Source organism: Mya arenaria, chromosome 5 (genome assembly GCF_026914265.1).
Source record: "Mya arenaria isolate MELC-2E11 chromosome 5, ASM2691426v1".
Lineage (NCBI taxonomy): Eukaryota > Metazoa > Mollusca > Bivalvia > Myida > Myidae > Mya > Mya arenaria.
Window position 1 is genome coordinate 80,633,609 of NC_069126.1, and position 27,679 is coordinate 80,661,287.

The 27,679-nt window shown below is 36.6% G+C and overlaps 2 protein-coding genes across 2 annotated transcripts; one reads left to right on the top strand and one right to left on the bottom strand.

Moving 5' to 3' along the window:
- Positions 1-613: 613 nt before the first annotated feature.
- LOC128233901 (tetraspanin-1-like) lies at positions 614-17,504 on the bottom strand. Its single transcript, XM_052947772.1, has 8 exons — positions 17,178-17,504; positions 11,349-11,463; positions 10,779-10,930; positions 7,933-8,004; positions 6,565-6,672; positions 4,972-5,160; positions 3,586-3,669; positions 614-1,753 (listed from the first exon to the last, which is right to left on the bottom strand). Exons 1-8 carry the CDS (start codon positions 17,235-17,237, stop codon positions 1,601-1,603), a joined length of 933 nt encoding a protein of 310 aa, XP_052803732.1. The 5' UTR covers positions 17,238-17,504; the 3' UTR covers positions 614-1,600.
- Positions 17,505-24,361: 6,857 nt separating this feature from the next.
- On the top strand, positions 24,362-24,882 carry LOC128236005 (cylicin-2-like). Its single transcript, XM_052950787.1, has 2 exons — positions 24,362-24,446; positions 24,578-24,882. The coding sequence occupies exons 1-2, from the start codon at positions 24,362-24,364 to the stop codon at positions 24,880-24,882; spliced, it is 390 nt and encodes a 129-aa protein (XP_052806747.1).
- The last annotated feature ends 2,797 nt before the right edge of the window (positions 24,883-27,679 follow it).

The window sequence follows — 27,679 nt, forward strand, 5'->3', positions numbered from 1 at the left end:
ATTGGCAGTCAGTTACCACTACACCAATTTAAGGAATCTAACCGTCTGTGATAGCTCCATTGATCATAATGTTTCATTCCCACGCCTGGAGACCCGATGTACTTTCTGTATTATTGAAAAGGGTATTACATGAGAATTACTAAGATATAAAATAAAAATGAAATACATTACGGAAAAACGTTTATTTTTGCTCTTTTTTTCAACTTAAATCGGAGGTGAATTACTGATGCTTTATGTTTCAAGGTCAAAAAAGTGAGCGCACTTTTTTATCGAATATCCTTTTGATGTTTTACATCCGTAAAAGTCTGACAGAGTTGTGACCCTTCAAAAGTTGGCTAGTATATATATTTAACATATTTAGATGAAATTTCAAACCTTTTTTACAAATTTGCAAAATAATGTCTTATCACGAAGGAAATTCCTTTAAAATTTGCAATTGCTTAAAAATGAAAATTAAAAAAAAGTTAATGTTATTTGTTTGGAAAGCTAAACCTTTGAATCTAATTCAAAACTATTGAAAAATAAAGGAGAAAATGTGAAACACCTTTGTTCTCCATTTTTGAAACATTAAGTAGATCAATAGCTATCATATTATCAGTAACAACAACACATATATTTTCTCAGATTTTATTACCAGCATTAAAATCTTTATTTTTTAAAACAAAACTAATTAAGACTGTGTTCATAACTTAGATCTTAAGTATTTCTGGTATGCTTTTCAAGATGATATTGAATAAGAAATGCGATCAACGCATGTTTAATATTTGAAAAGATTTTTAAATAAATAATTTTATTTTATTTTAGTTTGTTTTTTCCTTGTCTGCTAGTAAATGTTAGTATTATATCTGTTTTCCTGATGGGAACGCGTTGGCCAGAATTTTGTACTGATTGTAATTTATCTTTTAATAAAATATTTCTAATTAACAAAACATCATCAGATGATCTAAAAGTGTTTGTACCAGTAAACTAATTGTATATATTCCATAAAATCAACACCAAAAGTAACTTATAACAATCATGGCCTTATTAACTTCGCTTTACACTTTTAAACATTCTTTTCATGTCAATATATCACTGCTGAATTCATTTTCTTCCTCAAAGATCTAATGCTATGACAAAAACAATAACACACATATGGACGGATAAACTGAACTAATCCAACTTTTTTAACATTCGGAACTCCTCAGCCATTTTTATCGAAAACAACCTCGGATGTATGCCGGTACATCAGTTGAAGTAGTTCGTAATTTTTTGAATTATATCATTAATCAAATGCAGTGTTTCAGAGCTGTATTTATTGATCAAAGTTTAAATTGATTGCCAATGATGTGTATTATTGCAAACATAATTAAAATTCCCAAGAATTCAGTCATAAAGTTTAACTTCTAACAGAAATTACTACGCGATCTACTTGCAGCGGACTTAAACGTACCTATTTTTGAGTATGTAAACCGTCCAAATACATCCGAGATTGTTTTCGATATAAAATGGCCGAGGAGTTCCGAATGACATTTTAAATAAAAAAACAATCTAAACAAAATGGCACAACATTGAAACGATTATCACAGTCTCTTTGTGTGGTCACTGAGTAGTCAGCACATCAGTATCGCCTTCTGCCGGCCCTGAAGCCGGGGATACTTCCGGGAGCTACTTGGTTCTTGCGGAGTACCTTTCCGCTACTAGGTCGTTCTTTTGCTTTGCCATCTTTGCCACCGGAGCATAGCACGATAATCGCACCAATGATCAGCAAGATCTGATGGTTTAGAACATAACATGAATACATATTATCAATAAATAAATTAAAAAACGAAAATTACAATATTTTGTTCCAATAAGCGAACATAATATAATTTGTGCTTAAGAATAAAATATACGTGCTGTCTATGGCCAAATTCTTGAACCGTATGAAAGAGGCATCTTTAAAACTTTTAAAATGGGTCACATTTTGCTACGTTGTTCCATTAAATTACACTTAAATTTCAAAGTTTCGACTGTGGATGCTTCTGCTATAGCCTCAGAGTTTCAAAAGAAAACTTTAGTCGTTTGATAGGCTTACTGATCAGAGACACTGAACGTAAGGCGTGTGTTTCAAAAGAAAACTTTAGTTGTTTGACAAGATTACTGACCAGAGACACTGAACGTGAGGCGTGTGTTTCAAAAGAAAACTTTAGTTGTTTGATAGGCTTACTGACCAGAGACACTGAATGTGAGGCGTGTGTTTCAAAAGAAAACTTTAGTCGTTTGATAGGCTTACTGATCAGAGACAATGAACGTAAGGCGTGTGTTTCAAAAGAAAACTTTAGTTGTTTGATAGGCCTACTGACCAGAGACACTGAACTTGAGGCGTGTGTTTCAAAAGAAAACTTTAGTTGTTTTATAGGCTTACTGACCAGAGACACTGAATGTGAGGCGTGTGTTTCAAAAGAAAACTTTAGTTGTTTGATAGGCTTACTGACCAGAGACACTGAACGTGAGGCGTGTGTTTCAAAAGTAAACTGTAGTTGTATGACAAGATTACTGACCAGAGACACTGAACGTGAGGCGTGTGTTTCAATAGAAAACTTCAGTCGCATGACAGGCTCACTGACCAGAGACACTGAACGTGAGGCGTGTGTTTCAAGTCATATGACAGGCTTACTGGCCAGAGTAACTGAACGTAAGGCGTGTGTTTCAAGTCATATGACAGGCTTACTGGCCAGAGTAACTGAAACTGAGGCGTGTGTTTCAAGTTATATGACAGGCTTACTGGCCAGAGTAACTGAACGTGAGGCGTGTGTTTCAATAGAAAACTTCAGTCATATGACAGGCTCACTGACCAGAGACACTGAACGTGAGGCGTGTGTTTCAATAAAAAACTTCAGTCATATGACAGGCTCACTGACCAGAGACACTGAACGTAAGGCGTGTGTTTAAAGTCATATGACAGGCTTACTGGCCAGAGTAACTGAACGTGAGGCGTGTGTTTCAAGTCATATGACAGGCTTACTGGCCAGCGTAACTGAACGTTCAAAAGAAAAATTCAGTCGTATGACAGACTTACTGACCGGAGGCACTGCACGTGAGGCGTGGGTTTCAAAAGAAATATTCAGTCCTATGACAGGCTAACTGTCCAGAGAAACAGAACTAGAGGCGTGAGTTTCAAAAGAAATATTCAGTCGTATGACAGGCTACCTGACCGGAGGCCTTGAACGTGAGGCGTTAGTTTCAAAAGAAAACTTCAGTCGTATGACAGACTTACTGACCAGAAGCACTGAACGTGAGGCGTGTGTTTCAAAAGAAAACTTTAGTCGTATGACAGCCTTACTGATCAGACTGAACGTGAGGTGTGAGTTTCAAAAGAAAACTTAAGTTTTATGACAGGCTTACTGACCAGACACACTGAATAACAGGCGCAAAACGTACATTTAAAAAAGACAGACCACACATTCATCAAACTATCTTTATCAATAATGAATCAAAAGCTCCACTACATAAAAATACCTTAAGCGCGCATACTCAAAGATAACATTAAATATGTTCAAAACATACTTTTCAGATCTAGATAAGCATAATATTGAATACCACCCCAGTCTGGCTAGCTCCTACCTGTAGTAGTCCAATTCCACCGAGGATTGCTGCAGCATAGATGGCATTTCCGAGAGTATCTTCCCAAGCCTTCTGATAACAACCCTGGAATTAGTTTCAAAAATAACAGTTTAACATAAAGTAAAATCTCGTTTTGTCGAAGTAATTTGGACTTCGGGAAATCCTTCGAGATAAATAACATTCAATATAGCCAATATACAAAACATGTCTAACTAAAAAAAGATATAGAAAAGAGTTCGACAAAACCAGAACAGCTAGATAACAGAGCTCGACACTGCGAGTTTCGACTGTATCTTACATCTGCGGGTATATATACTTATATTGTTACCTAAATTTAAAAAGTGACAAATTGCGGAATTAACACTCACGAAACGATAACGTGGTATTAAAATGTTGGAAAATATAAGTTGTACTTGTGAATGCTTATGCAACATATCGGCGCAACTGCATATCTACAATTTAAACAAGGCTTTTTTTTATTATCCGGCATAATTTGGTAAACGTCAACTAATTATCATCGTCTGGCTTCACTCCCATGAAATTTACACAGAGACGTAGAATGTAGTGGTTGCAAAAAAAGTGCCAAGTGGTATCGAATACGATTGGGCTGTATAAACATTGTTTTCCAAGAAATTATTTACATAGTGGGTACTAGTGAAGATGTAAATTCCAGTGACTTTAAAGATGACGATGACTAAGAGGGGCTTTATAGTATGATTGGCATCGTACTTGAAGACAGATCTGATACAAGCTAGAGCAGGGTGTTGTGATTTTGTGAGCATATCGGATTGGAAGTGTTACGAGAATAAAATGAGATTACTTGACTTCATTGATTGCATGATGTTCTGTTTTTGAAATTGTTACTATTTTGTAAAAGCTTATACACCTGTAGACATATTTTTGTACGTAATTTATGCCTATGTTAAGATGTGTCAGTTAATCATTTTGTCACGTATATGACATACTGTTAATAAAATGTTTATTGTAATGTAAGAGAACTACTTGTAAAGGAAACTGTGAGTTTCAATGGTGCTCTTTATCTACAGCACATGTCTTGTCTGTGTTTCTTCACATTAATTGCAAAATAATAATAATAAAGTTATGTTGCTTGGATATGTTTTTTTCTTGTTACCAATGGTTACGTAAACTACATCTTACATATACAATATTATATCCGTTATAGATAGAAATTGATAGTTCTAGTCCATTACGTAAACCATTTAGGCGTGTTGTGTTATATAGTCAAAACTGAAGAAACGAATTTTATATGCGGATTGTTTTTAACGTATTTCTTTTGCTTATTTCATGCATAAACTTGCATAAAAGAATGTATTTGTGATGAGGAAATCTATCTTACTCTGCCATGGGAGATACTTATAGTCTTACCTCTGACAGGTAGTTTTCCGTTGCCAGAAGAGGTATCTGTGCGCATGATAGGTCCTCGGAACTTGGTAGTGTTTTGCAACAGGAGACGGGGGTAGCCACTGTCTTTGTGACACCATTTGTTGTTTCTGTGTGAGCCCATTTTTCAGTGTTGTCGAAGTCTGTGTACGCATCCACGCCACAACAACCGTACTATAAAAAGGCAAACTTAAACATATAGGCACTAGATGGCACTAGGTGTTCAAAACTTAAACATCATTTTGCACAAGAAAGAAATGCAACACTTTTCTTTTAGTGAATGTTTTGTTAAGTTATAGTTAGATGACATGAAGTAAAAAAGTATTATTAAGAATGGGTGGAGTGAGCTTAGCAAACAAGCCCTTCTTAATTTTTATTTAGATTTTACTCAAGCAATCTGAATTAGAATACTTCGTTTGCTGACACATTTTCAACGCAAAAATTGACGCAGTGAGTGAGTACCGGATGAATTGCAGTTCCTTCCAACATCCGCGAAAGTTGAAATTCCTAATTATAGAGCCTAGAACTTGAACTTAATGACTGCCAATCTGCAATTTTATTGGCTGAAAATGTACGTTGTATTCTAAAGGTTAATAGAGGGCCGATAAATCGGAATATTGTAAAAGCTAAGTACGTTGCTAACTGGATCGTTGTTACTATAAAATCTTTAATACTCAAGAGTGTAATAGACACATGTGATCTGCGGTACTTTAAACAAATATGGAGACAACTGATTCAGCTGTGTTTGTTTCATCACATCAAAAGATATTTCACCTTTAAAAGTTAACAACGATGTCTTAAATAACGATGTTAACATAATTAAGTTCTGGATAAGTTATCATGGTTAGTCGACAGTATCAGAATTCTTTACCTTTAATTACGCTTCAAGAAGATCGCGTAATAAATTCAACTAAGGAGTTCACTCTTAAGAATCTTAATGATTTATGCAATAATACACTTCACTGGAAATCAAAGCTCTGAACAATCGGCCCAATATTTTTAATCACTACAATAAGATTTGTTTCATCATAACTATGCTGATATTGAATTGTCCTTGTGGGAAATATTGTAGTACCGGAAACAGATATTGGTGATGAGGTCATTCAGGCACGAACTATTTGACAATGTATGTCTGTGAGACGCGTGTTTGATCAAACGTTTCTTAAAACGAAATTTGGCTAAACTTTTCTTTAGTTTAACATTTGCAAAATTGGTTTCCATCAGTGTGCTTAGAGATTTTCACAAATGTGTTTAAGTACCACAATTTAGATGTTTTTTCACAAAATATCATAGAAGTAGGTATTTTTCAGTTGGCATTTATCTTGGTACGCCCTTTAAATTATGGTATCACAGTCGTCATACATGCCCTCATATTTTGCAAAAAATGTTATCATATGGTTTACATTTAGTTAATAGTTATTTTATTCGCTCGATTTTTCATACAGCTGAAAGCTGCTATGAGTAACTATCGACTCCTTTTCCTGTGTACATGTCGGTACAATTTGGAGTCCTTTTGGAGAGGCCCTGAGACCTTTCCTCTGGTGGAGCCCTTGGGTGAACGTGTGTATTCCTGCTTACCTTAATCATGAGGATGTTCCAGGAGACGGACGAGATATCACTGGCACCGAGACCGCGATAGTCTGTCTTGATGTTGTCCTTGAGTTTGGTCTTAATCTTGTCAGCAAACTGAAAAATCATAGAGGGCAAGTGCTTGTTTAAATGTACTGATCGCAATATATTTTTTCAAAGTGAGCTCTAAAAGCCATATTTAACGAGCAGCATAAGCGTAACTTAAAGTGACACTCTTATTCAAAATCAATACATACACATGTATAACAAACATTAAATTTGACTGATAAACCTTCATCTACTTACTAAATAATGCTTTCATGGAAAACATTAATTTCTGATATCAAGATTGAAATCGTGTATTTAATAGCAGAAAGCGCAAAAATATTAAATGATTGGTGAATGCTAAAGTATTTACTGTGGTCAACGATAGTCTCATAAGGTAGAAATACCGTGTTTTCTGCACCTTTCTTTCAAATTAAACTTGGTATCCTTCATAAGAACCATTGTTTTCGACATTTATTCGTCCTTCTTAGTATATTAAAACGGTATTATTTATTGTGGTAAATCTCATCAGGGAGGAAGAGTGCATCTTTAAATATATTGCGATCTAACTCTTACACTGATAAAAACCTTTTTTTGTAACTAAAAGGGATTTAAAATTTAAAATTATTTTTCCAAAAAGTACGTCAAACTGTTAGCGAATGTAACGTTTAGTGCCCGCGCTTCTGACCAAAGTTCAATTGCCGGCGGTTGGTTTATAGTGACGACCAAGTCGGACAAGTGGGTTTCTTTCTGGGTACTCCGTTTCCCAACAACAAAAACATCATCACAAAACATCATGCAAACAAGATTGATAAAGTTATTGTCGCCATAACTAAATTCACAATCGTCGTAAAAAAAATATTATAATTTAATACAGCATTGTCATAATCAGAGAAGTGCATTAGTGATTTGATTGCTTGCTAAACATTGGTATAGTGTTTCAAGTTACAAAACCAAATCTGAACGTATCACATATAAGTAGTGATATGTCTTGCATAAAGTTCTTTTCGATGCAGTAAGTAGGCACGTAGAAATACGGATGAAAGATGCGCTAGAAGCATCATTGTCACTGTGTACGTAGGTAAAGGTGCAAAGCAGAGGGCAGGTTGTGGGTATACTCTTTACGTTTTATACATTTGAAAGACGAGAGGCTTTGTTGCGTAAGCTAAAATAAACTTCAGTTCTGTTCCTTTCCTTTCATAACAAACTTTTCAACATGATGATATATGCCAAGATGATAATGATTACAGGATCTACATTTGTTCTAATGTTTCAGAATACAGTAACTATTTATACTGGTCAATGGAATGATAGTTTTAGATCCTGTCTTACCGTATCATCAGTGTAGAGGAGAATCACACAGACAACTTCCGCAATTGCGATGGCTAGGCAGATAACCACATACTGAAAAAAAAAATTATATTTCAATGGATAGAATGATGACAGTTTGCAGATAAACGAAGCAGACAGTCCCATCTAAGGCGCTTTGCATGAACGGCGAATCACACGGACAACTTTAGCAATGGGTAATGCTAAGCAGATTGCGACATACTGTAAAAAGAAACTTTCAACGGATCGTATGGGGATGGTTTGCAGATAAACAAAGCAGACAGTCCCAGCTAAGGCGCCTTGCATGACTAAACTGCGAATCACACAGACTACTTCCGCATTGATATGGCTAAGCAGATGACAACATATTGAAAACAGATGAATAGCAATTGAATTTCATTCCTCCAAGGAAAAGAGAAATGATGAACGGAGCAGACAGTCCCAGCCGTGCCCGTCTAAACGGCGAATCATACAGACAACTTCCTCAAATGTATGACTATGTAGATCACGTACTGTAAAAAGAAATTGAAATTAACTCTTTCAATGGACCGAATGGGGATAGTTTGCAGATAAATGGAGCGGGCAGTCCCATCCAAGGCACTTTGCATAACCAAACATGCGAATAACACAGAAAACTTCCGCTATTGATATGGCTAGGTAGATGAACACATTCTGAAAATAGTAAAAAACCAATTGTAAATCAGAAAAAAAGGAATATGGTTTGCAGATAAAAAGAGCAGACAGTCCCATCGAAGTCTCCTTGCACGACTATACGGCATAAAGCACAGACTAATTCCTCAATTAATAAGGCAGATGATCACATTCTACTGAAAACAGAAGAAAGGCAATTTAAATTCGCTCAACCAATTCATTGAACTAATATAGCTTGCAAATACACGGAGCAGACCGTCCCATTGATAGTTCCATGCACTACTTAATGGCCATACCACAGAGGTGACACTTCAAATATTTGACACCAATTATACTGCTACTACTTATATTCGAACTTGGGTTCTGAAACAAGCCTATTATATACTATAATTTTCACTATAACGTTGTGGGTATAATTTGAGACACTTATGGATATATTTGACAAGTGGGGTCGTTACGAGCAAAAACAATACTTAACATTACGCAAAAAAAATGTATGTCTATAAGGCCGTATAAGAAGATTTAGTTTCTAAATCTCCATACCTGATCTTGCAATGAAAACAATTACATGTATTGCCATTAGTTTGGCAAGGCCACAAGTTTGTTTAATCTCTAGCATGCCAACAATTATAAGGTATCCTGGTATGCAAGAATAAATAAGACCTAGAGCACGGTGTCAAATTAGCGACAGGAAGGCTTTTAAATAATGACAATAATTGTATCGATACAGGTACACGCGTCAAAGACATTTGGAACTATAGACGATATGTAATTAGTAAAACCTTATCTATTCTAAACAAAATCGCTGCAAGTTTGTCTTTTGCACAGGGGACAAAAGAAAACTCATGTGTTCCTTTGTAAGTATTTTCTAGGATTAATCACATTTCCGATTAGTTTTACTCTCTAGTAATTTGTATCTATAAAAAAGATAATATACATATGCAATGTTGTTGATAGGTTGTTGTTGCTAGCTAGTTTATTTTATTCCTCAAACAGGTAGAGGTCATTTTAGTTCTTTCGCAAGTTTTTTCATCATGATAGATCTTTTGTTCTATGAATTTTGGGTCTATCATGGTATTTTAGAGGTCAAGAAATTGGCCCGTTTATTCTGTTGTAAAACGCTTCAGTAAAATTGAAGAGAAATAAAATGGTAATTAATACATAATGATACAAGTGAGGCCTGTTTTTGTTCAAGATTTGTTTTTTAAAGAGACGTCAATTAGGAAAGAGTTTCAAATATTGAAGCAAATTCCGATATGAATTCGTACTTTGTAAAATATATTATATAAGACTTGGTTGGCAAAGGCGGAAAGTATTCATGACTTAGTTGAAACCACAAGTGATGTATAATGTATTATATAATATTTGGTAGGTATACGTGTTAGGTTGAGTATCCATGAACTAAATGAAGCCACCAGTGATGTATACTACAGTATATAAGACTTGGTTGGTACAGGTGTAAGGTGAAGTATTCATGAACTTTTTGAAACCAGCAGTGATCTCCTCTTAAACTGACAGAGCAAAAATGATAGCCCAAACATTTATGTATACAGATATGTTAATACAATGTACATGTGTAGTTTGTCTACGTTGTTTGTTTTTACACGGTGTGTATCTCTCGTTAAGTATATGTTTGGCCTTAGCACTGTGCCTCTTATCAGTGTCTTCGTTGGCTTATGGATACTGGGCCCATATTCACTAGCGTCCCGGAGGGCGTTTCAATAAAAAAAAATAGTCGTAACTTCAGCTTAGTTACAAATGGCAAAACATTGATTGCTTTATTTCCTCAATTCTGTGTCCATTTTTATACTGGCTTAAGCTCAATTAACACAAATATGTAGAAAAATAGCGATAATATGACACTAAGATCATTTCAGTTTAAGACCTAAATGGACTAAGACCTTAAATGAAACGCAAAAACAGAAGCAGACACCTTTAAACATAATATTTGAAAAGAAATGTCAAGAAGAAGAAGAAGAAGAAGAAGAAGAAGAAGAAGAAGAAGAAGAAAAAGAAGTAGAAGAAGAAGAAGAAGAAAACGAAGAAGAAGAAAAAGAAGAAGAAGAAGAAGAAGAAGAAGAAGAAGAAGAAGAAGAAGAAGAAGAAGAAGAAAAAGAAGAAGAAGAATATATACAAACAAGAAGATAACATTAGAACCTGTGATCAACAACAACATATTTTCAGGACATTTCACTTACCATCACAAGGAGGCACTTGATCTGACAGCAAGCCCCAAGAACTCCAAGCAAAGATATGATCCCGAAGAACAGCCCGATGCAGATAAGCACGATTGACAGGGTGAGCAAGAGCTCGTTCATGTCCAGATCCACGTCCGTGCTGTTACCAATCCCTGGGAAACAATAATGAACATTAAAAACAGCATTATGTTTCATTGAAAGGCATAAAAAAGGGAGTGTGCGCATGGAAGAAGTTCCGCTTGACTCATCTGGCGTGGAGGTGCCAGATCGGACTTTCCTGAATTAATCAACTACCGATCCATGGGAATTGATATTAGTGAAGCCAGTACAGTATAGTACAATTATAAACTTAATACGTTTTTAATGCTTCAAATACTTCGGAGATAAAAATGAATTCCGCATGGTAAACTAATGAAATAGGTATGGCGAACACATTTTAAGCAAAATAACTTGCCGCATAGACTATCAGGCAAATATCGACGAAAGCTGTTTGAAATATACTGTCAATTTTATGACGAATTAATATTTACATTGTTAATACAAATATTTGTACCTAATATAAGTACGTACCTGTATCTTCCAGAGCCTTTTTGAGCGCCTCTTCGGCTGACTGAACATAGTCGTCTGTGTACTTCTTACCGAATCGGAGGAACATTCCAGCGCCAAATAGGACAACCCCAATAAACTGCCGAGGTAAAAGATATACATTTATCACAGCGGGCGATGGATTCTGGCATGATAAGCATAACGGGATACTTGAAGAACATGTATTATATGCTTCTCGGCGGTGTATAGAGATATATCAGTGAAATAAATGGAATTTCACTGTTTCGAACAGTGAAAATCTCAATTAGAAGTTTTCACTGTTTTGTAATTTTAACCGGGAAGTTCGTATACCATTCGGTACGCTTTTCGGATAAACTAAACTACATTTCATTTAATATCCATTTTAGACATATAATAAAAACAAAAAGGGTCTGTCACACCTAGCCGATTTGGCTCGCCGGAGCTTAACTGAGCATAACATTTGGCGATTTTCGGGAATCGGTATTAGTACGACAGCACAACGGCATCACATCGTTAAGCACAGTATAGTATCATATCATACAGAACGGTATCGCATCATAAAAAACGGTTTCACTTCGTGAAGAACGCTCTCACATCATAAAGAACGGTTTCACATCGTAAAGAACGGTAACACATCGCGAACAACGATATCACATCGCGAAAAAACGGTATCACATCGTGAACAACAGTATTACGTCGACAGGAGATTGTGAGAACATCGACCGGAAACGGTAAGTTTTGAACGTGCTAAAAAATCTTCCATTGATCTGCATGCGCGAGCAACGGGACTGCAACGGCAGTGCTCCGGTATGATTTGGTAAATTTCGGTAGAGCACCGGTAGCGCCCCGTAATGGATCGGCGGCTCTCCGAGCAACGAGACCGTAACGGCAGTACTCCGATAAGGTTTCGTAAATGTCGGTATAGCACCGGTAGCGCCCCGTAATGGATCGGCGGCTCTCCGAGCAACGGGACTGCAACGGCAGTACTCCGGTATGGTTTCGTAAATGTCGGTAGAGCACCGGTAGCGCCCCGTAATGGATCGGCGGCTCTTCGAGCAACGAGACCATAACGGAAGTACTCTGGTAAGGTTTCGTAAATGTCGGTAGAGCACCGGTAGCGCCCACTAATGGATCGGCGGCTCTCCGAGCAACGAAACCGTAACGGAAGTACTCCGGTAAGGTTTCTGAATGTCGGTAGAGCACCGGTAGCGCCCCGTAATGGCTCGGCGGCTCTCCGAGCAACGAGACCGTAACGGAAGTACTCCGGTAAGGTTTCGTTAATGTCGGTAGAGCACCGGTAGCGCCCCGTAATGGATCGGCGGCTCTCCGAGCAACGAGACCGTAACGGAAGTACTCTGGTAAGGTTTCGTAAATGTCGGTAGAGCACCGGTAGCGCCCCGTAATGGATCGGCGGCTCTCCGAGCAACGAGACCGTAACGGCAGTACTCCGATAAGGTTTCGTAAATGTCGGTATAGCACCGGTAGCGCCCCGTAATGGATCGGCGGCTCTCCGAGCAACGGGACTGCAACGGCAGTACTCCGGTATGGTTTCGTAAATGTCGGTAGAGCACCGGTAGCGCCCCGTAATGGATCGGCGGCTCTTCGAGCAACGAGACCATAACGGAAGTACTCTGGTAAGGTTTCGTAAATGTCGGTAGAGCACCGGTAGCGCCCCCTAATGGATCGGCGGCTCTCCGAGCAACGAGACCGTAACGGAAGTACTCCGGTAAGGTTTCTGAATGTCGGTAGAGCACCGGTAGCGCCCCGTAATGGCTCGGCGGCTCTCCGAGCAACGAGACCGTAACGGAAGTACTCCGGTAAGGTTTCGTTAATGTCGGTAGAGCACCGGTAGCGCCCCCTAATGGATCGGCGGCTCTCCGAGCAACGAGACCGTAACGGAAGTACTCTGGTAAGGTTTCGCAAATGTCGGTAGAGCACCGGTAGCGCCCCGTAATGGATCGGCGGCTCTCCGAGCAACGAGACCGTAACGGAAGTACTCCGGTAAGGTTTCGTTAATGTCGGTAGAGCACCGGTAGCGCCCCGTAATGGATCGGCGGCTCTCCGAGCAACGAGACCGTAACGGAAGTACTCCGGTAAGGTTTCGTTAATGTCGGTAGAGCACCGGTAGCGCCCCGTAATGGATCGGCGGCTCTCCGAGCAACGGGACACCAACGGCATTACTCCGTTAAGGTTTCGTTAATGTCGGTTGAGCACGGGTAGTGCCCCGTAATGGATCGGCGGCTCTCCTGTTTGGCTTAAATTGATGTGTACCGTACTGGTACAAATGTGATATTGTTGTCCTGCCTATGTACTAATGATGTACTACCGTTCATTATAGTTGGGGGAATAATTCAAAATTAATTTGACAAAATAAAATTAAAAGTAAATATCTGATATGTATCAAATGTTTGCTAGTGAATAATAACCCTGTAGGGAAACTATTTCTCTACAATAGCAATGTTTGAAATCTACATTGTTTTCAATAACAAACCAGATTTCGCCATATTGATTTATTTTTGTTTGGGACTCGCTCATTATTATTATTATTATTATTATTATTATTATTATTAAAATGCACGTTTTCGTATGGCGAAATAATGAATGACAATTGATTAGGATTGTAAAAAATAATATACTGACTGCTAGAACCCTTTGAAGGCCGCGATTTTGAATAGCGCAAGTAACGCTTTTTAAGAAAATGCTTAAAGGTTAAGTTATCCTGATGTTTTAAGATGAGTCCTTGTGGGCGTTGGTTTTGTTGTCAGTTTTCTATGTTTTCTTGTCTGTTCCGGTGTGGTCTCGGGCCCCACTAAAACCATTTTTTTTATTATTTGTAAGACGGTTTTTGTCTGCAATATCGGTATCAAAGAGTAAAATAGTTATTCTATGGGTGTTTTCAGATGCAATACCGTGGACATTATTTGATGCTAAAGAATGAGCGAGTTCTTTTAAAGCTGCGCTCTCACAGATTGAACGTTTTGACAACTTTTTTATTTTTGTCTTGGAACGAGCCAATTTATTCGAAAATGTCATTAATTTTCAAACATAAATATGAAAATCTGCGATCTAATATTTTGTCAGCAGTCATATATCAATGGTTTGCAGATATTTACGCAAAAAAATGGTTCATTCCAAGATAAAAAATAAAAAACGGTAAATCTGTGAGAATGCACCTTTAAGATAAATACAATTTACAGTAATTTGAAATTTTGATTTTGAAAACTACTCGTATTTGAACGACAAATCTCATGAACGGTGTGAAGCCATGCGTGTTATTATTCCCTATAAACTTCCGTCATGTTTATGTAAAATAGAACTGCTTCCTTCATCTATTGCTAATAAAAGTGTATATTCAAATTTTGCATTTCGTTTCAAATTTAATCATGCCAGGAATATTGAGCAATGACATGGAACATGCTTTGATGATATTTAAAGCTGCACTGATTTACCGTTTTTGCAACTTATTATTTTTTATTTTCTGTTTTGGAATGACCAACTTTTTGAGTAAATATCTGCAATAATGAAACCAATGATAATGGACTGGCCCTAATTTCTCGAAAGTTCTTAATTCCCTTATAACAGGATTAAGCTAATCTCATTATTTTTGGTTTTTAATAAATTGCCTTATATTAACTTCTTTAAGAGTTTTTTATACTTAAGATAGAAATTATCTTTATGAAAATCACAATTAACCATTTTACAATTATAAAAAATCAATTTAAGTATGTTTTTGGGGTAATTGAAATTAGCTACTTAAGCCTGTTAAGCTTAAGAAGTTTCGAGAAATTGGGGCCTGGTGAAAAAAGATCAGATCGCAGATTTACATATTTCCATTTGAAAATAAATGTTTTATGGCTAAAAGCATTACTATGGTTTAAGAAAAATGCCTAAAACATCTTTTTTTAACTTAAATATAAAACTCTGCGATCTATGTTGTAGTCAGCAGTCTTATATAACTTGTTTACATGCATTTTCGCTTAAATTGGCTCGTTCCAAGACAAAAAATAAAAAAGTTGTCAAAACGTTTAATCTTCGTGAGTGCAGCTTTAAAATCAAATCTCATCATTACAAATCGCTGTGATACACACTTCAATGTATATTGCTATTTTTTGTCCGATCTTTTCATTAGAGATTTATATATTTCTTTTTGTAGCCCGATAATAGGGTTTCCATCAATATATATTGCTATTTTTTGTCCGACCTTTTCATTAGAGATTTATATGTTTCTTTTTGTTGCCCGATAATAGGGTTTCCATTAATATATATTGCTATTTTTTGTCCGACCTTTTCATTAGAGATTTATATGTTGCTTTTTGTCGCCCGATAATAGGGTTTCCATTAATATATATTGCTATTTTTTGTCCGACCTTTTTATTAGAGATTCATATGTTTCTTTTTGTCGCCCGATAATAGGGTTTCCATCAATATATATTGCTATTTTTTGTCCGACCTTTTCATTAGAGATTTATATGTTTCTTTTTGTCGCCCGATAATAGGGTTTCCATCAATATATATTGCTATTTTTTGTCCGACCTTTTCATTAGAGATTTATATGTTTCTTTTTGTCACCCGATAATAGGGTTTCCATCAATATATATTGCTATTTTTGTCCGACCTTTTCATTAGAGATTTATATGTTTCTTTTTGTTGCCCGATAATAGGGTTTCCATCAATATATATTGCTATTTTTTGTCCGACCTTTTCATTAGAGATTTATATGTGATTTATATGTTCCTTATTGTCGCCCTTGTATAGGGTTTCCATCAATATATATTGCCCATTGTTGTATTTCAAAGGGTGTCTATCAATAGAGTTTAGATTACCAATTGTTGTTCGTTCATTGGGTGTGTATCAAGAGTGGCTTGATGACAAAGGCTCATTAAAGTCATAATAAATCAGTTCAACTGCCCAAAATTATATTTTACACACACTTGAACATGTCTATCATTAATATAATACATTGCCTTAAACATAAAATGAGATTTGACAAAATTCAAAAGGAGCCTTTACTGTAATAAGAAACAGTATAGGGTACTTTTGAATTTTGTCAAATGATATACATGTTCAAGTATGTGTAAAATATAATTTTGGCTTGTTAAACTGATTTTTATGACATTAATGAGCCTTTGTCATCCAGCCACTGTGTGTGTATCAATATCAGATAGCATATTATTCATTGGTGTCCACGTATCAAGTGTCTATCAATATATACTACCCACGGAAGAACGTTCATACTGTGTATATCAATATATAACAGCCATTGTTGTCCGCTCAAAGCAGCATCTATCAAAATATGTTTTGCTTTTGTTGTCTTCGAGTGAAAATAATATTTACTTTTATCTGGAGTAAAATTAACTTTGATCAAAGACCGTTATTCAACAAAGTTCTTTTCTTTTCTTTTATTCCAAATATTAGTTTAATTGGCGTTAATTAAGAATCATAACTTTTCAAGTTATTTGGTTGACGTCATTTCAAAACATTTTATCACAGCATAATAATCGCTGCGTTACTGAAATGCTCGCTTATATTTTTGACTTTATTTTTGTTATACATGGACCAAGGTCTATAAGAGATTAGATAGTTCAAATGAAGTGAAAATAAAAGCAGTGAAAATAGCATGGCTTTTCATAAAAAGCATAAAAGAAAAGTAAATTAACAAAAACAAGTGAGTCTTGGAGAGCTGCGAAAAACATTCTTTGATTTGACATCTCTAACGTATTCTGTTTTTTTTTATAACCAATGAAGAATCAATAGTATTAATCTTCGTTTCACTACAAAACTTATTATTTTTTTAAAAAGAAAATCAGATTTCATATTTGTACTGAAACTCACCAGAAAGAATATATTCACAGAAACAACTAGAATTCGTCCACAAGTTTTTAACGCCCCCATGTTCAAACAGGTTGTTTTTTTACTTCCCCTGTATGTAAAATTCCTTTCCTTTAATATATTTATTGTGTATTTCAAAACGACGTGTTAAATATAATGAGCTTTATTTCATATCCTTTAAAATCACAGTTTCACATGTATTTACGAAAGTTCTACTCCCGGAAGACGCGTGTTAAGTGTAACTTCAGACAGTTTCCAATATTTTAAACAAATCAAAGTTTAAATCGAGAAATTTTGTGAAACATTGAACAGTTGAAATTTATGAAGCGATGAATGCCCATGGGGAATCATATTTCCTCAATTAGCATTTTCACCTTGGTTCAATTTGGTTTAAAGGGACTTGACACCAGATGATACCATTGCAATAAAAAGGAAAATTGTCCAAAACTTTAATAAAATTTATTTCGCTGTGTACAACACATTGAATCTTACCATTGCAAGAATAAAGATAATTGTCGAAAAGTTACACAAATTTGATATAGTTTTGTATAACGCATTGAATCTTACTTATTGATGAATCACATCGCTGACGACACATCTTTCGCATTTTTTACGAGTTTTTTTCCAAATCGAAATTTACTGGGTTTGTCTACCACGTAAATATCAATAATTATAAATATAGCGTCGGTATATGATTTTTTTAAATAATAGCGTGACTTTCGCATGCTTAATATACACACTATAAACTTGGGAACCATTATGCGCTATTTTTAATAGGTAATTTTTAACTCAGCTGAGACAGCGACAAAATTTTATATTAATCATGTATATTATCGGCCTCATACTAGCTCGTATTGATAATTCTTGGCTTTTTTTAGCTAATACTGTATTTGCCGATTTGAGAACATCTGTGTCTAGTCCCTTTAAACTCAGACGAAATCAAGTACCCTGTCACAAAAACACGGCTTCGGTAACGGAAAGTTTACTTAAAATCCAATCCCATTAAAATCATATCGTGATATTCGCTTCATTGCTTTTTGTATTATAACAGAGAAGCGTCGTGAAGTGATTTAACAGATCTGATTTTAATGAGTGTGCTACTTATTCGCCTGCACAAACTCTTTGCATCGCTAAAAATCGTACACTTAAAGGCATATATTATAGGTTGATGTTAAAAGTAAATATTTAAATGCATGATTTCGTTTAACTCATTTCACTACTATGATTAAAACCAAATATACACAGTTAAATAAATATAAGCCTTTATAACTGGGGATTTTCAATGAATACCTACGTGGTCACAGATTTCGCATTTAAAGAAGCGCGGAAATATCGCAAATATTTCACATTTATACACAAATCTTAAATATTTTCTTTGTTGTTAACATCCAAGTGAAACGCGTTAAACATTATGAAGTATTTAGATTATAAAACTATCCATCTATCACGTGTAGCCTATATTGTGCCCCTTAAAGCTGCACTCTCACAGATTGAACAATTTGACCATTTTTTTTATTTATTTTTGTCTTGGAAAGAGCAAATTTTTGGGTAAATATATGCAAACCAATGATGTAAGACTGCTGACAAAAGATCAGATTGCAGATTTTTATATTTCCGTTCGAAAAATTAATGTTTTATAGCTTATACTAACGGTTTTAGAAAAATGCATAAAACATCAATTTTTGAACTTGAGTATAAAAATCTGCGATCTATTTTTGTCAGCAGTCTTATTTGACTGGTTTCCATGCATTTTCGCAAAAATTGGCTCGATCCAAGACCAAAAAAAAGTTGTCAAAACGTTCAATCTGAGAGTGCAGCTTTATGAAATTTGGAAATGGTTAAATAAAATCGATTGAATATAACGTACTTTTAGGAGATGCGACCTTGGTCAATAGGTACACGTATAGATGTCGATTATACAGCTTTGTATAGATAATTTAAGAGAACATAATGTCGTGAGATTGAGTACGCATAAACTGGTTTCTACTCGCAAGTTTAAACCCAAAAAGAACTTATTCGGCTGACCGTTTCAAGGCGATAGCCCGACCATATTGTGTGTCTTGCTTTGTAGCGACGTTGTGTGTTAAAAGGTAGGTGTCACAGGGTGAGGACAATTTTCAGCCAGACTGGGGCTCAAACAGGGCGAGTGTTCTACGTCTGAGCTACCAGGCCGCTACTGCGACACAGTTCCCAACACATGTATAGGTAATTGATGTTGCTACCAAAATATGGATAATTCTTTCAAGCTGAAGAAGTAGGTGTCACCGGATGAGGAAAATGTGCAGCCAGACCGGGGCTAGAACCCGGGACATGCCGCTAACAGGGCGAGTGTTCTACGACTTAGCTACCGGGCCGCTAAAATACTTTCTAAGCACCTGGATAGGTAACAGTACCGTGTCATACTCTCCTGCAAATTTGGAATATGTCCACGAATCTCCATGTTAGAGAAAATAACAAGGTAAACCTAATCTCTACGAACCCACGCGTAAGATTTTGAGGACATATACAGGTACGGCTCAACGTTGGGCGCCATTTGTCACAGGGTGAGTAAAACGTGTAGCCAGACCAGGGCTTAAACCCGGCACCTCCCGCTAACAGCGCGAGTGATCTACCGACTGAGCTACCGGGCCGCTACTGCGACACACATTCTCAACACCTGTAAAGGTAACGTTACAGTGGCATAAGCTGGATTGAAACCATGGAAACAACAGTGACAAGCCCTGTAGCACCAAAATAATGTTTAAAGGCACATAGAGCAAGCCAAAATAATCGATAAACAAGAGAAACAACGATACAGGACAACAAACAATACCCTTTTATCAAACTGCTCTATGAATAATTCCCAACATACAGCAAAATATCGAATGAAGCATTCTTTTGTTTGCGATAAAATTATTCAAGTCTGTTATGTATCTTCATGCATATTTAAATGCACTTCCTCGGACTATTGAGACCCTATACATGTGTCAGTACATTAAACCATTGATTAATGCCCAGCAAATTCATTCACATTTATTGTTTAAACTTTGAGTATTCAAAGATGAAAATGCATACACAAGTAAATGAGTCTGTTGCTGACAATATAGGTAATTGAGTATAACAACAATTTTCGTATGACTCTGGCCTAGAAAATAATAGTGGTTTTGACTACCTGACCCTACGTACGAAACAGGCGCCGACCCTAATGCTGTAATAGGTTAAAAGAAATCGTTAAAAAGGTGTTATAATATTTAGTTTAAAAAGCTTTATACAAAAGACAACTTTTACGCCATTCCCCAGTGATGACTAAAACGTTCTAACATAAAGCATTATAAGTTAAAAATCCAAACAATTCCTGCTAATATTACCTGTCTTGGACAAAAAATGTAACCCTAAGCACACATTGTTTTGCTTTGTGTGTGAGAGGCGAAATCGTGATCTAGTGGTGATACATTCTACTGTCGATCCAGGGATCGCAACTTCGATACCCCGCTGCACCACAACAGATAATACTAATCGTCTTCCGGCAGGGACGTTTAATGGGAGCCCCCGTGTGACAGTAGCTGGTACACGTTAAAGAACCAGGGAAGCTTTGATTAGGGTTACATTATGTCGGTGCATTATGCTTCAAAGAAAATTTAAATCCGAAAAGGTCTTGCGAGTGGGAGTATTAATCAGCTTACATACACAGATACCTGAACTTTGGCCTTGTCATAATTCTAACAGCTGGTATACACTTGTGTCTGTAGACGTGTGTAAGGCAATTACATTATGTGTATGTTTTATTTTCAATATGTTTAAAACATCAATATTCCATGGCGAGTTTGGCAAAATTAAATGCATGACCTGAAAAAGAGGTTCCTTATATATGAAAAAATAACATCTATAACTAAATTCCAACTCAACAAATACGAACAGTAAAACCCCGTTGGCTCGAACTCGCTTGGCTCGATTTCCTCGTCGGCTCAAACTGGATGTAAAGGTCCGATTTTTGTTTTACTGAATGCAAACATTCCCGCTTGGCTCGTATATCCCGGGGCTCGAGGACTTTTCGCCGGTCCCTTGGAGTTCGAGCCGACAGGGTTCGACTGCATGGTAAAACCATATTATACCAGATAATTGAGCGTGACGCACCAGCAAGACAGCAAAGACATTTAAAAGAAATTTCTCATGTTTACTATTTAATATATAAACTTTTTGAATTGGATTTCTCTTTTTATAATGTAGTGACTTTGTATTAAAGGCCTCTCACGGTGATTAAGCAGTCGCTGTGTTGATTGCGTGTTATTGTTTCACTGTCAAAACACTGAAATGTCTTCAAGAGTTGCTATTAGGGGGTCATAGTTTTACACTAGGGCTTGCTGAGACGATTAAAAGGTGGATTATATCGCTGTTAAAATATAGGTGCAGAATTGGAAAAGTATGAAATATGTATAAATGATTTTTTAATTGTTTAGTCTGTCGTTGATTTTAAAAAGGCAAAACAAAAAATAAGTCCAATAAATTTACTCATTTTTTTTCTGGGAGAGACTCGAGTGATACATGAAATTGGATTAAATGGTCCATGAAGTAGACTTAGGTCTTACTACAGTTTTGTTAGTCAACGGTTTTGGTGAAATAAGCGGGCATGTTAGTGCTTTCGTTACCGCATACAGGCCGTCGGCAAACTATATGTGGGGCACTGTTAGGCATATAGTTCATGGCGTGTGCCCTCATGCCGTATATGGTTCATTTTGCGTTTTTGTCAATGAAATTGATGTTTTGTTCAGACGAAGAAGTTAAAAAGCATGTAATCACTGAATTACTACACTACTTAACTTTAATTCGTCGTCATTTTTCATCGACGACAGTTTTTATTGCCCGCGTTTTTGTTTTTGTTTATATTTTGTTGTTGTTGTAGTTGTTGTTGTTGTTCTTATTTTTGCTTTGAAGAAAAAGGAGGTCATGTCTGTGACCACGTCTATGTCGGTGGCGTCGGAATGCAAAATCGTTCTAGAGTTTACGTGTGTTATACAATGTTCACTTTTACATTGAAATATATTATGACTGCAAATGACATTTACTTTAAAGCATCATTTCAAAGAGTGGCTCATTGTCATCACCGCGTTTGAATATATTCGTTAAACAAGGGAAACAACTTTGTAAATTTTGTAAGAGTTGTCGTTCTATTCTTTTAAATGGTTGAGAGTTATAACAAGAGCTATAACTATGTGTGAAGTTGGCGCGTACCTTGTAGATCGCACATGAACAGAAGAACAAATAAAATGGTCGACCTGAATCGTAGATCGCAGATCGAAAATCTGTGAACATAGAAATTGGTTCACCTTGGTTATAGATCTCGACAAAATACAGAATTAAACAACAAGCAAATATTGTCGAACTAGATCGTAGGTCGTAGATTGACACTCTATTCAACATAAAAATGGTTGACCTGGGCCATAGATCCTAGCTCGACAGAATAAAACAACATGCAAATGCTCACCTTAATGGCGTTCGACCTTTCAATGTACAGTTGCTAAAACAGGCAATACGTGTTAAATACCAACTGCATCTGATGAAAAAGATTAAACGAAAACAGGATATTTCGGGACATTTGCGCAATGACTTAAGACACCAGAGTTGCCAAATACTAGACAGATCGGCACTTTATTATCGGATTTCAGTTTCAAAAACATGGATCCTCAAAATATAAGTCTCAATAAAAGGAAATTGTATACAAATAAATATGTGTTTACCGGGGACCATAAGTCTTTTTCTTTTAATTGTAATGTACAAGAAACAGTCCAATGTAGGCTGGCTTGTGTGTTAATTCCTTAGACAATAAACACTAACATAGTAAATCAGGCTTACCGGAGTCACTCAAGACACAGTCCTAAGACCGCTTGTGTGTTACGCTACATAAGATAAACACCAAGATAGTAAATCAGTCTTACAACAGTCTCACAGGGAACACTGTGCCCCGCTTGTGTTTTTATGCCATAATGGAAAGAAAGTAAATCAGTGTTACAGGAGTCTTACAGGAAACAGGCAAAAATTGTTTTGTTTTAATTTTCCTTCAGATTTATCAAAGGGGTCACTCAAAGCAACGATCTAGCTTAAAATTAATATGAATTACTGTAGTTTAACAATGTCAGAAAATCTCGAAAGCCCAATATATCCGGTCTTTCGAGATTTTTTGACAGGTCATATGAAACCAAAGCGACGTTAGCAACGCTGTTAACTTTAACAAAGTCTGAATAATTGTTCAATTGTGTGATTAAACTGTTGAGTCGTACACCGAAAAAAGACACGAATAATAACTGGAGCTTTTTCGCTCAAAAGCATCCCCGAGTTATCGCCCTTCTGCCGTTTCAAAAACCGGTCTCTATTATGGTGATCAACGTTTTTAGATACATCGGGGAGGTTTCAACATAGTTTTGTTTGATTTATCTGTCTAGACAGAAAAAAAAACATGTTTTATTTCATGAATATGATTTAATTCTGATTCTATGTAACACTAGCCGTGCATCAATGATAGCACAGGCCATGTGCACGTACGATATATTGTACTGCGCATGAATAAAGCTATATCTATACCAGTAGCCGAGCAGTTTTTGGACAACATTAGTTCTCAAACCGTCGCGATTTTCGCCTCATATTTGAAGTTGCATATCAAACGCCTGGTTATTACTCAAGTTATTTCGCTTATCCGACGAAATAAATGCTCCTACTCTGAGTATTAATTATCAAAGTTACTACAGTTCTGAAATAAGGAGTCTACTATGTCGTAATGTTGGGATCGCAACTACATGTACGACATATTTTTTTTATTGAAGCGTAAATCGTATACACAGATATTGTGATCATGTAGTCTTGTGAACTTTTCCTATGACGACTTGACAAAGTTGTTATATTGCTGTCTTCTTGTTGACTCTTTAACTGGATATGCCGTGACGCTCTTTGTAACGAAAATTATTAAACGCTAAAACAAGAGCTACTAGAAACTACTAAGAGCTTCAACAAAAATTACTAATTTATGTATTCGAAACATTAAGACAGGCATCTTAACTTTTGAGTAATTGCCCTTTAATTTGACCAATTTGACCTTTCCATTCTTGACAAATTGCGGTATGAGAGCACTTAGCTATAATCGATATATTTTTTAATAATTTCCTTATAATATAAGAGAGGGAAAACTAGGATGAGTTGAGGGATAGACGAGGGCGAGAATGGAGGGGGGAAGGGAAGACAGAAGAGGGGGAGAAAGGGGGATGGAGAAGGGAAGGGAAGACAGAAGAGGGGAAACGGAGAGGGGTAGTAGGGAAGACAGAAGAGGGAGAGAATAGAGGGTATTAGAAGGAAAAATAGTAGCGGTGGAAAAGGGAAGTCAGAAGTGGGGGAGAATGGAGAGGGAGAATGGGGAAGTTGAATAGGGACGTTAGTAGGGAAGACAGAAGAGGGGGAATGGAAGAAGGAAAGAAGGGAAGACAGAAGAGGGGGAGAATGGAGAGGGGTAGTAGGGGAGACAGAAGATGGGAGAATGGAAGACAAAAGAGGGGAGACTGGAGAGGGGAAAGGGAATACAGAAGAGAGAAAGGAGAGTGTTAAAAGCGAAGCCAGAAGAAGGGAAGACAGAAGAGGGAGTGAAGGGAAGACAGAAGAGGGGGGAAAGGAGAGGGGGAGGGAAGACAGAGTTTTAAAAAAGAGGGGAGAATGGAAGAGAGAAGAGAGGGAGAAAGGAGGGTTTTAAAAGGGAAGATAGTAGAGGGGAGAAGGGAAGACAGAAGAGAAGACAGTAAGGGAAAGAAGGAAATAGTTTACAGGCTGGAAAAGAAAGATAGAAGATGGGAAAAGTGAAGATGAGAGAGGGGAAGAATAGAGGACAGAAGATGACATAATAGGGAAGAAGGATTATGGAGTGAAGAGAGGATGATAGAAGAGGAAATAAGGGTAGAATGAAGAAAATATTGAAATGGATAGATAGGATAAGACGGAGAACAGAACAAAAAAGGGTTAAGATGAAGAAAAGGGAGAGAAATACGAGAAAAATAGTGATGAGTATGGGTGAGAGAGAGGAAACGATTAGAGAAAGTCGATTGGATAGTTCTCGTAACATACGCGACCACATACGCATGTACGATGCTGACTCTGAGAGTCAGTGGAAAGACAGAAGAGAAGACAGATCTCGTACCATGCACGACCACACGTACGAGTGGTTGCTCTTAGAGCCGGGTCGAGAACCAGCATCGCTAGTTCTCGTACAAATTTGTCCAAGATTAGAAACCTTGGAAGATTGATTCATGTTATGAAATTTTAAGGTTTATATGGCAGATCTCTATATCTCTTTCCGTGGAAATGTTAGTTGTATAAATGTTCGCATTGATTCACAGAAAACCCAACAAGCTATAATATCATATTTTAAGAACTTCATACTGGATCAATATTTCATCCAAATAGAGGTTTTTGTCCTTTTTTGGAGATTTACTAAAAAATTTATGCCTTCCGGTTTTGTTTTCTTCAGTCTATTTATACGATTAATAAACTATTCTATAAATAAATGAATTGTTATAATAACAATGCGTTACCGTAGCGCCTTTGGACATTACAATAAAAGGTGCGAAAAAATAGCAATGAATGAAAACAAGTTTGAAAATTAAGTGGCATATCGGTATTACATGTAAAACTGATGTTTTCTATTACAAATTTAGGTATTATGAATAATGTTTTTAAATATTATGAGACTAATGTTGATAAACTAAAAATGTTTATTTGACAGTCAGATTTATACTAAATTGTGTACCATTGTATATGCTTTTAACATCGTATAAAGATGTTGGTTTGTAAATAATTAGCCACTTGGGGTGTAAAAAAAGTTAAATACAATGAAGAAGATAAAATAAAAACCTCTTAAACTTGACTGAGATACTAAAACATATTTTTTCTTCGCTCCAGGACTGAAAAATAAGCATTTTATTGATAGGGGGCCCTCAGATGAATGTCATAAATTATTGACCGCAAAATGAAAAAAAAACAACACACATGTACATTATACATATGCAATGCTTGAATATAGGTAAAGAAAATAAAAAAATGCCATTGAATTGCATGTTAAGTATGTCTCAAGCACTAACAAGTTAATCGGGGGAGGGTAAGATGGGACACGGACGATGTTGCAAAGGTAGCAGATCTAGCAGTAGGGGTTCTTGGGCATGCACACTGCCGACTGCCTATTGGTGGACGATATGCATTTACTTCATGGAGCTTATGGTTCTGGAAACACAACGTTCAACAGTTGGCGACCGTGTCATCACGGGAAACATTTTGTTACCTGAACAAGACAAATCAGTTATCAACATTGTTTCAGTCTTTCCAGTCCTTTCGACTCTTTCTGTGAAATTGCTTCATTACACGTGTATAGATGATGATCTTACCCGGGCTTGGCTGGACCGAAATTAAAAGTAAAAGTGCGAGGTGGTAGTCGCGAATATTGCCCTGTCGTTTTTACTATATGTTCTATGGAAGTGGGATATCATAACATCTGTTATCAATGATGAAACGGAGATGTACCTTGATGTCCCTCTCGCACTTATATACGCAATGAAAGGTACATAACCTGATGAAATCATATTAACTTTAAAACTCAAACTTGTGATTTTTACATAATATAGACACAAAAAGACTTCGCAATAGAAGGAAATAATTTGAAATGTCAACCTGACATCAAAATATCTAATGAAAAGTAAATACATAGAACAATTTAAGAATTACCTTAATTTCTAAAACACATCAATGCATTTCATAGTGCCTTTTAAGTATATCTTAGCACGGACCTATAAACCATCCGTGATCTTAGTAGTTCTAAAAACTTGGTCCTTAGTAGCTTACTAGTTCAGTTTGAATGCCTTCTTACTACGTCTGCCTACATGGAATCAAACAGAGACGTAAAGTTGAAGGGAGGCAGTCCGTTTGAATGCCTTCTTACTACGTCTGCCTACATGGAATCAAACAGAGACGTAAAGTTGAAGGAAGACAGTCCGTTTGAATGCCTTCTGACTACGCCTGCCTACATGGAATCAAACAGAGACGTAAACTTGAATGGAGACAGTCCGTTTGAATGCCTTCTGACTACGCCTGCCTACAGTCTTCCTACATGGAATCAAACAGAGACGTAAACTTGAAGGGAGACAGTCCGTTTGAATGCCTTCTGACTACGCCTGCCTACATGGAATCAAACAGAGACGTAAAGTTGAAGGGAGACAGTCCGTTTGAATGCCTTCTTACTACGTCTGCCTACATGAACTCAAACAGAGACGTAAAGTTGAAGGGAGACAGTCCGTTTGAATGCCTTCTTACTACGTCTGCCTACATGAACTCAAACAGAGACGTTAACTTGAATGGAAACAGTCCATTTGAATGCCTGCCATGTACGCACGTCTACATGATAGGAACTTAAGCGAGATGTCTATAAATTCATAATTAGGAGGTGCTCTTTTTATTTACTCGTAGGTACACAAGTCTAGCATCGATTAGGAGTTTTAGACTGAATG

Bases quoted from the DNA above. Each gene is read 5' to 3' on its own strand.
- LOC128233901 (XM_052947772.1), bottom strand. From the start codon at position 17,237: ATGGGGGCGTTAAAAACTTGTGGACGAATTCTAGTTGTTTCTGTGAAT. The intron at 6,673-7,932 runs GTAAGACAGGAT...ATGATTTTTCAG, and splicing joins TCCTCTACACTGATGATACG to TTTGCTGACAAGATTAAGAC. The intron at 5,161-6,564 runs GTAAGCAGGAAT...GCCTTTTTATAG, and splicing joins GGAACATCCTCATGATTAAG to TACGGTTGTTGTGGCGTGGA.
- LOC128236005 (XM_052950787.1), top strand. From the start codon at position 24,362: ATGGAGGGGGGAAGGGAAGACAGAAGAGGGGGAGAAAGGGGGATGGAG. The intron at 24,447-24,577 runs GTAGTAGGGAAG...GGACGTTAGTAG, and splicing joins AAGAGGGGAAACGGAGAGGG to GGAAGACAGAAGAGGGGGAA.